General features: G+C 40.8%; 1 protein-coding gene across 1 annotated transcript in view; it reads right to left on the reverse strand.

The window, feature by feature from the left end:
• LOC309569034 (IgGFc-binding protein-like) overlaps positions 1–110 on the reverse strand; it is a gene marked incomplete at both ends in the record, with an annotated part of 181,502 nt that extends 181,392 nt beyond the window's left edge. Inside the window, one exon of the mRNA XM_082274795.1 lies at positions 28–110. Within this exon, the coding sequence (XP_082130921.1) occupies positions 28–110 (83 nt within the window). The remainder of the gene's footprint in view (positions 1–27) is intronic.
• Between the last annotated feature and the right edge of the window lie 10,761 nt (positions 111–10,871).

Below are 10,871 nucleotides of genomic sequence, written 5' to 3' on the forward strand. Positions count from 1 at the left end.
TGTATGGAGGAACATAGCCCCCCCTACCTTGGTTCAGCTGTATGTAGAAACAAAGCCCCTCCCCCCACCTTGGCTCCACTGTATTCAGGAACAAAGCCCCCTTCTGCCATGGTCCCACTGTATGTAGGAACATATCCCCCCCTGCCTTTGTCCAACTGTATTTAGGAACAAAGCCCCCTGCCTTGGTCCCACTGTATTTAGAAACTAAGCACCCGCACTGTGTGCAGGAGCATAGCCCAACCCTGCCTTGGGCCCACAGTATGTAGTAACATAGCCCCCCTGCCTTGGTCCCACTATATTTGGGAACAAAGCCCCCCTTCTTTGGTCCCACTGTATGTAGGAACATAGCCCCCCCTACCTTGGTCCCACTGTATGTAGGAACATAGCTATCCCTGCCTTGGTCCCACTGTATGTAGGACCATAGCCCCCCTGCCTTGGTCCCACTATATTTAGGATCAAAGCCCCCCACTGCATGTAGAAGCATAGCCACCCCCTGCCTTGAGCCCACTCTATGTAGGAACATAGCCCCCCCTGCCTTGGTCCCACTATATGTAGGAAAATAGCCCCCCCCCCTCCTTGGTCCCACTGTATATAGGAACATAACCATCCCTGCCTTGGGCCCACTGTATGTAGGGACATAGCCCCCACCCCCTGCCTTGGCCCCACAGTATTTAGGAACTAAGAACCCCCAGCCTTGGTCCCAATGTATGTAGGACCATAGCCCCCTTGTCCTGGTCCCACTGTATTTAGGAACAAAGCCCCCCACTGTGTGTAGGAGCATAGCCATCTCCTTCCTTGGGCCCAATGTATGTAGGACCATAGCCCCCCTTCCCTTGGTCCCACTGTATGTAGGAACATAACCCCTCTGCCTTGGTCCTACTGTATGTAGGACCATAGCCCCCCTGTCTTGGTCTCACCGTATTTAGGAACAAAGCCCCCCACTGTGTGTAGAAGCATAGCCACCCCCTGCCTTGGTCCCACTATATGTAGGAAAATAGACCCCCTGCCTTGGGCTCACTTTATGTAGGAACGTATCCACCCTCTCTTGCTCAGTCCTGGGATGGACTATGGTACATTTTGGAATTACCCCTCCCCCATTTGATAAAAACTTGAGAGGGCTCCTAACTCTTCCCTTCAAGATCCAAAACAATTAGAAGAAAAAGTTTGGGATTATATGTATTATTATTATTAATTTTTTTTTGACAGGTACTGTTGTGGAGGGATCTGGAGGTCTAAAAAACCCCAAACCCCTCCTCTGCACTTAAAAGCATTCAAAACGTCAAGTTTGGCTGTTTTGACTGCTTTTTTTTTTTTTAATTTGGCGCCGAGTACCTGGAAGTGATGTCATGACATAATTTACTGGTTTTACATGGAGACCCGATCAGAGCCGAATGCGGCTTTGATCGGGTCTACTCTTCGGCGGTCGTGCAGGCTGGATGCCCGGGTCTCCCGGTGTGACAGGAGACCCGGGCGAGCCGCGGAATGCGGCGAGAGGGGCGTCCCCTCCGGCTCCTTGTAACGACAGCCAAGCGGCTTCTCAGCCGCATCGGTTGTCATTGCAATTCCGATCGTCAGCTATGGACGCTGGTAACAGGGTGATGCCTCTAGCTGCAGACATCACTCCAGTACAAGCATTTTCCCGAAATATCGGTAACCTCCGGGGCCGATTCCGATATATTGGGGGAAAGTGCATATCGGCCCCCAAAATATCGGCTTTGCCGGAAATCGGTCGATCCCTAATAGTGAGTATAAACAATTTACACAAAGCAGCAGATAAATATTACATATTGAAATATTACAAAAAAAATAAGAAAAAAAGAAAGAAATTCTGAAATTCATATATGAGGTTTGTCCAGAAACAAAGGAAATAGTGAGTATAAACAATTTACAGAACACTTAATATTCACTTACTTACTTACGTACTTCTATTTTCCTTTAAAATAAAATTTAAACTAAATTTAAAAATAACATTCTATACGCTTAACAAAAAAAGTTATCTATCCATGAAAAGAAAAATAAACTATCTCATATAACCTCAAGATTTTGTGTAATACTAGGTCTTTCCAAATAAGGGGGGGGGGGGGGGGGGAGAATATTCTAGACTTCAAAACAAAAATTATATTTATCAAAAAAAAAACACATAAATAGAAAAACAAAAAAAACAAAAAAAACAAAAGAAAGAGGAATAAAAAAAAAAAAACAACCTTTATTATATGCTAATATCTTAATTTTCTTAATTACGCAATAAATAAATAAATAAATAAATAAATACCTAAATTAGTTAATTAATTAATTAACAAATAATACACTTAAAAAAAAAAATCTGAAAGTTATTAATCAGTACATGACTTACCAGCCCACTGACCAGCATTGAGTCCTGTAACTTGGGACAGTGTGAGGTTTTTATACGCTCAGGCAAACAGCTCCGCATCTAAATCAAATATTAGCAGAGAGCAACGAACAGAGAGGGAAAATTGGCAAGAAACAAACAAGGTGGGGTGAAGTGCGCATACTAAATATAGATGAGGTAATAATTTTCAGGGGTGTCGCATCAGCTTTATGGTTGCCCTCAAAGGGTCGGTTGTATCTGTAAGACCATATAAATGTATCAATTCTTTATCATAATGAATAATTGCCTCTGCATTTGATTATCACTGGTTTTAATAATAAATTAAGACTTAAACTTTGAAGGGCGGGTGCAGACCGGCACAGAGCCCACTCACATTCTTGTGGCAGATGATGCAAGTCTGAAAAGAAGGGTTGCACACCGCTGGTATCATCCACAAGAAACTTTATTAGAGACTGCTCACTCAAAACATATACTATATTACCAAAAGTATTGGGACGCCTGCCTAAACATGCATTAACTTCAATGGCATCCCAGTCTTAGTCCGTAGGGTTCAATATTGAGTTGGCTCACCCTTTGCAGCTATAACAGCTTCAACTCTTCTGGGAAGGCCGTCCACAAGGTTTAGGAGTGTCTATGAGAATGTTTGACCATTCTTCCAGAAGCGCATTTGTGAGGTCAGGCACTGATGTTGGACAAGAAGACCTGGCTCGCAGTCTCCCCTCTAATTTATCCCAAAAGTGGTCTATCGGGTGGAGGTCAGGGCTCTGTGCAGGCCAGTCAAGTTCCTCCACCCAAAACTCGCTCATCTAGGTCTTTATGGACCCTGCTTTGTGCACTGATGGGCAGTCACTAAGAGGCCAACCCCAAACTGTTTCCACAAAGTTGGGAGCATGAAATTGTCTAAAACAGTTTTGGTATGCTGACGCTTTAAGAGTTCCCTTCACTGGAACTAAGGGGCCAAGCCCAACCCCTGAAAAAAAAAAACCCACACCATAATCCCCCCTCCACCAAATGATTTGGACCAGTGCACAAAGCAAGGTCCATAAACACATGGATGAGCACATTTGGGGTGGAGGAACTTGACTGGCCTGCACAGAGTCCTGCCCTGAGTTAGAGCGGAGACTGCGAGCCATGCCTTCACGTCCAACATCAGTGCCTGACCTCACATATGTGCTTCTGGAAGAATGATCAAACATTCCATAGACACACGCCTAAACCTTGTGGACAGCCTTCCCAGAAGAGTTGAAGCTGGTATAGCTGCAAAAGGTGGGCCAACTCAATACGAATCCTATGGACTAAGACTGGGATGCCATTAAACCACTCAATCATCTATCTATCCCTAACTGATAGACAATGATAGATAGATAGATAGATAGATAGATAGATAGATAGATAGATAGATAGATAGATAGATAGATAGATAGATAGATAGATAGATAGATAGATAGATAGATAGATAGATAGATAGATAGATAGATAGATAGATAGATAGATAGATAGATAGATAGATAGATAGATAGATAGATAGATAGAAGACTATACTATATTTGGACTTGATAGGACACAACGGATCAACACCAGCAGATGGCATGGCTCCCCAAATCATCACGGACTGTGGACATTTTGCATTTCATTTGGAAATCAAGGTCCCAGAGTCTGGAGGAGGAGTGGAGAGGCACAGAATCCAAGTTGTATGAGGTCCAGTGTGAAGTTTCCAAAGTCAGTGAGGATTTGGGGAGCCGTGTCATCTGCTGGTGTTGGTCCACTGTGTTTTTTTTCAAGTCCAAAGTCAATGCAGCCCTAGATAGATATTTTGTTCTTATATACCTGTATAGCATATATCTCACACAGTGAATACATTTAGTAATTTCCACACAACTCCTAGCAAATCGCTGAACAATAGTTCTTGGTGTTGGAGCATGGTGACCTTCTGTCATGTATAATAATGGTACCATGACACCTTTTTTCGGAGAACAAAGCCTGTATTTCTTATATGCTAATTGGTTCCCGTAGTCTGCATCAGTAACTGGTCCAATACCAACTTCAATTAAAGGAGAAAATTATAATTCCCAAAGCCACTGATAAATGCATGGCACAGTGAAACTATAGAGTTAAAGATATGGCAAAAAAATGTTCGCACCTTAGATTTCAAAGCAACAGCAACCATTTAAAATGATAACCTTAAAAGGACTTGATTGACGTCTCATGTTGTGCTTCCCGGATAGTAGCACAGCATAGTGACTGTGTTTTACATTTTCACCTTTTTTATACTAGTCTATCAGTTGCCTCAGCCTCACTGAAAATGATAAAAAACCTCTTTCCAGTGACTAGTATTATCTGTGCAGCACTCCAGCAAGGTTGTTGTGCAATTCTATGTAGATGAATGTGGCCTCAGCCAGTTTCGCTCCAGCCACCTCCCCCTGACATGTTTCGTCCAGCTCACTGGGGCTTGGTCTCACCGCGACGCCCTTTCTCCTTTCTTCTCTTTGATAATGTTCTTACACCTCTGAAAGGTGCACTGACGCCAGCTCCCTTTACTTTCAACTGGCGGGGAGATCTCTGTCTCAGCTCACAATGACACGGCAAGTTTCATTTGGATCAAGATTGTTGACTGCACTCATTCAAAATACACTTAGTAGGAGGCGAGTCATTATGGTTCCGTAGAACAGCTAGGAAGTAAAAATGTCAAAACCACGTGAAAATCAAACCCATTATAAAGTCCAAAAATTATGAGCTTTAATCTGAACCTCTTTGGTGGCTGTGGACGTGGTATACTTGGACAGAGGGGTGGCTGTCGACGTGGTATACTTGGACAGAGGGGTGGCTAAGGGTTCCGTATACTTGGATAGAGGGGTGGCTGTGTGCGTGGTATACGTGGACAGAGGGGTGGCTGTGGACGTGGTATACTTGGACAGAGGAGTGGCTGTGGGCTTGGTATACTTGGACAGAGGGGTGCCTGTGGATGTAGTATACTTGGACAGAGGGGTGACTGTGGACGTGGTATACTTGGACAGAGGGGTGCCTGTGGATGTGGTATACTTGGACAGAGGGGTGACTGTGGACGTGGTATACTTGGACAGAGGGGTGACTGTGGATGTTGCATACTTGGACAGAGGGGTGGCTGTGGACATGGCATACTTGGACAGAGGGGTGGCTGTGGGTGTGGTATACTTGGACAGAGGGGTGACTGTGGATGTTGCATACTTGGACAGAGGGGTGGCTGTGGACATGGCATACTTGGACAGAGGGGTGGCTGTGGGTGTGGTATACTTGGACAGAGGGGTGGCTGTGGACGTGGTATACTTGGACAGAGGGGTGGCTTTGGATGTGATATACTTGGACAGAGGGGTGGCTGTGGACGTGGTATACTTGGACAGAGGGGTGACTGTGGACGTGGTATACTTGGACAGAGGGGTGACTGTGGACATGGTATACTTGGACAGAGGGGTGGCTTTGGATGTGATATACTTGGACAGAGGGGTGGCTGTGGATGTTGCATACTTGGAGAGAGGGGTGGCTGTGGACATGACATACTTGGACAGAGGGGTGGCTGTGGATGTGGTATACTTGGATTTTGCAAAAGCGTTTGACACAGTTCCCCACACACGGCTAATGTGTAAGGTAAAGTCTACAGCCTTGGAAAGATCGGTTTGTAAATGGAGAGAAAATTGGCTAAAAGATAGAATTCAGAGAGTAGTGGTTAATAGTTCTTACTCTGAATGGTTTAAGGTTATCAGTGGTGTACCCCAAGGTTCAGTGTTGGGACCCTTACTTTTTAATAACTTTATAAATGATATTGGGTCTGGGATTCAAAGTACCATTTCAGTCTTTGCAGATGACACCAAGCTTTGCAGTGGAATAACTTCCTTACAGGATGTCTCCAACTTACAAGCCAACCTCATGGCACTGTTTCATTGAGCAACTATGTGACAAATCGGGTTTAATGTTGATAAATATAAAGTTATGCACTTGGGGGGGGGGGGGGGGATATGCATGCATCATACATACTAGGTGGAGTAGAACTGGGGGGATCCATAGTGGAGAAGGATCTGGGGGAATCCATAGTGGAGAAGGATCTGGGGGAATCCATAGCGGAGAAGGATCTGGGGGTTCTGGTAGATCATAAGCTTGATAATAGCATGCAATGCCAAGCTGCAGTTTCCAAAGCAAGCAAAGTCCTTTCTTGTATTAGGAGAGGCATGGACTCCAGAGAGAGAGATATCATTTTGCCCCTGTACAAATCATTAATAAGACCTCATCTGGAATATGCAGTTCAGTTTTGGGCACCAGCTCTCAAAAAGGATATCGGGGAACTGGAGAAAGTGCAGAGAAGGGCAACCAAACTGATAAGAGGCATGGAGGAGCTCAGCTATGAGGAAAGATTAGAGGAACTGAATGTATTCTCTGTTGGGAAGAGGAGATTAAGGGGGGGGATATGATCTACATGTATAAATACATAGGGGGGGGGATATGATCTCCATGTATAAATACATAAGGGGTCCATATAGTGAACTTGGTGTTGAGTTTTTCACTTTAAGGTCAACACAGAGGACAAGGGCACTCTTTACGTCTAAAGGAAAAGAGATTTTTTTCTCCAAATACGGAAAGGTTTCTTCACAGTAAGAGCTGTGAAAATGTGGAATAGACTCCCTCCAGAGGTGGTTCTGGCCAGCTCAGTAGATTGCTTTAAAAAAGGTCTGGATTCTTTCCTTGGTGTACATAATATAAGTGGGTACTAATATTTATAGGTAAAGTTGATCCAGGGAATATCTGATTGCCAGTGGCAGGTTTGTGGAGGGTATAATTAACCTGGGAAAACTTTTCTCACGATCAATGCTATTACAATCTTCTTGAAAAAGATGGCCCCCTTGTTCTCTGCAGACAATACCCAAAGCATATGTCTGTGAGATGGACTTTGAATAATCTTCCTGCAAATCCTGGAATCTCTTAATGCTCTCTAGGATCTCAATAGGATCCCTATGAGCTCTATTTTTCACCTATATTGGTGTGTTTTTCTCTAACCCCACGTACACACTTGGTTGATTGGATCAACACTATTTTTCTTTTTGTGTTTATCTCTGATAACCACATTTAAACTTATACGAATTTAATAGTTTTTCCAGGGTATAACCGACCACTTGTCCTGTTTAATGATATCTACCTGCAATAAATATACATACATTGTACAATCTGATTGAACAGACCAAGACCAAAACCAATAGATTGTCTAATAATTTGAAACAGCTGGAGCCTGAGGAAGCACCTTTTACGAAACGCGTAGTTCTAGCAACTGCTTATATGTACACATAGTCCCCCTATGGGCTCTCTGTAATTCGAAAAACTATATTTTATGTACAATTAATGTATACAAATGTGTAATGTAGATGTATGTTTGTCTGTTTCTTTTTTAATACATAATAAATAAAAGCTTTTTATTCACTTTTAAATGTAGATTGAATTGTGGAAATATCTACCGGATTAGTGTCCCATTTGGACAGAGTTGATAACCCCCCCCCCCCCGACACACAAAGACTATAACCTTCTTCTGAAATTTGAATTTCAAACAGAATAAATTCAAATTTGAATAGAATTGAAAAGAATAGAATAGAAGATAAAATTATTTAATAGAAAAGTGAATAATAGAATAGAATGGAAATCAATACAATAAACGATAGAAAAGAATATAATAAGATAGAAAAAATATACTTATCAATATAACTTTTTTCTGAAATTCAAATTTAAAAAATAATTTATTTGAATTAAAAAAAGAATATAATAGAAAAGAAAAGAGTAGAAGAGAAAATAAAAGAATAGAATAGAATAGAAAAAAAAACAATAAAATAAAATAGAATAGAAAGAAAATAACCATCTTCCAAAATTTGAATTTCAAATGGAATAAATTTGATTTCAAATGGAATTCGATTCAAATGCAATTTAAATGGAAATCAAATTCATTTTGAATTCCAAATTTTCCAAATTCTGAAACATTTTTTTAAATTTGAATAAACAAAATTCCAAAAAGGAATTAAATTAATTAAACAAATTAAACAAATTTATGGAAATACCAAAGCGAAAGGAAACCAAACAAAACATGTTTTTTCATACTGTACACGTCTCATAAAGACAAGCCAGGCTTTATCATGAAATAAAAATGACAGTGTATTTTTTTGGAGACAAAAGCCAGAAATATTGCACAGACTTGCTGAACAGTATGTAAGCACTTTTACTAGACCACAATTTCAGATGGTGAGATAAGGCGGGTTTATTGTTAAATAAAGATTATAGTGTAGTACTTCAGAGAGGGTAGGAAGAAATATTGTACAGATTCAATGCACGCTATGGAGTTGATTTACTAAGACTGGAGAGTGCAAAATCTGGTGCAGCTCTGCATAGAAACTCAGCTTCAAGGTTTTATTGTCAAAACGTAAATAAACTAGGTGAAGTTAGAATCTGATGCTCCCATGCGTATCTTCACCAGATTTTGCAATCTCCAGTTTTCGGAAAATCAACCCCTATGTAAGGAGCTTTAACAGGTTGCAATTTAAGAGGGAGAAATTTGACAGTGTTCTATCCTGAAATAAAAAGCAGATGGTATTTTTTTTAAAGAAATAACAGTCAGAAATATTGCACAGACTTATTGCACAGTATGCAAGCCATTTTACTAGGCTGCAATTTAACTACCTCCCGCCTGCCGTATAGACAAATGACGGTGGGTGGGATGCTCCCTTGTTCTGGGGTGACGTCATATGACCTTGCTCCAGTTTTATCAGGCTTTCGCGCCTGCAGGGGTGCGCAGCGATCATGGGCCAGCATTGTCCCTGGGACACGGTGTGACCCCCAATCTCGGTAAAGAGACGGGGATGCAGCTCTTTACCCATGTGATCACATGTAAACAAGGAAGTCCTGTTTATTAGACTTGTGCACAGCAGAAACATTTATTTTGTTTTGTTTTGTGTGTTCATTCGTATTTCTTTCTGTTATATTCGTTATGTTATGTTTATTCATTATCGGATAATTTGTTAATTCTGTAGAGTATAGATATTCGTTATAACGAATTGATTCACTTCATTGTTTAATTGTTTCATTATCGGATAATTCATTTTTTATGTATATATATATTTGTGATAACGAATTGTAAATTTAAAAGCTGTTTGTTTATTGAATCCATTAACTCGCACACAATGACAGTGTCTTTTCTGCTGCTTCTCAAAACTTGTCTCCTCTGCTCAAATGCTATACAACACCCTTCTCAGGAATGCACTTTGCCAGTGGTTGTGTTGGGTCACTGCTGTTGGTACCAGGAGGAACCTGATGTTTAGAGCTTGAACCCATTAGCACACACAGACACACACACACACACACACACACAATATCTCTTCTGCTGCTTGTCAAAACTCATCTCCTCTGCTCAAATGCTATACAACACCATTCTCAGAAATGCACTTTGCCAGTGGTTGTGCTGTGTCACTGCTGCTGGTACCAGGAGGAACCTGATGTTTAGAGCTTGAACCCATTGGCACACACACACACACACACACACACACACACACACAATACCTCTTCTGCTGCTTCTCAAAACTCATCTCCTCTGCTCAAATGCAACACCCTTCTCACTTAGTTCTCAGGAATGCCCTTTGCTAGTATTATTAATCCAACCTCCAGCACAAAATGGATTAGCTGATTAGGTTGTAAGATTTATTTCATGCCGAATTAATTATTATTTTCGATATATCTTCTTTTGTATTAGTTGAAATTCGTTTTTTCTTTTTCTTCAGACATTTGGATGCATCCGAATGTCCGAAAGATTCAAAATGCGACCAAATTTTGATTTGTTACTAAACGAATTGCACATGTCTACCATTTATTGGTTCTCCTCGCCTCACATTGACAGAGTTTTCTCATAGGGGAAGAGAAAAATGACTTCTTAATTATTTTCTGACAGAAACTAAGAAAAACTTTTTTTTTCCCCAAAATTGTCGGCCTCTTTTTTTTAGCTTTTTTTTTTTTTTTTTAGCAAAAAATAAATGAACTCAGTGGTGATTAAATACTGCCAAAAGAAAGCTCTTTTTTTTTGTGAACAAAATGATAAAAATGTAATTTGGGTACAGTGTTGCATGACCACTCAATTATCAAAGTGTGACAGTGCTGAAAGCTGAAAATTGGCCGGAAGGGGGTGAAAGTGCCCAGTGTTGAAGCTGTTAAGAAAGCAAAGAATGGGCAGGTTTTATCAATAAAATAAAAGTTTGAGTGCAGTATTTCAAAAAGAATAACCAGAAACATTGCACAGACTTAATGTACAGTGTGTAAGTCTTTTTAGACGGATATAGGAGGAAGAGATCAGGCATGTTTTTTCTTTAATTAAAAATTAAAGTGTGTTATTTCAGAGACAAAACTTACTAAGCCCCTCAGTTTTTTTTTTCAATACATCAATGTTATGGTGTATTATATCATAGAGATGCTGACCCTGAAATAAATATGATTTTTTTTTTTTAGAAAAATCATAATAAAATAAAATGTACCT

This window comes from Pelophylax lessonae (genome assembly GCF_965119305.1).
Source record: "Pelophylax lessonae genome assembly, chromosome: 12".
NCBI lineage: Eukaryota > Metazoa > Chordata > Amphibia > Anura > Ranidae > Pelophylax > Pelophylax lessonae.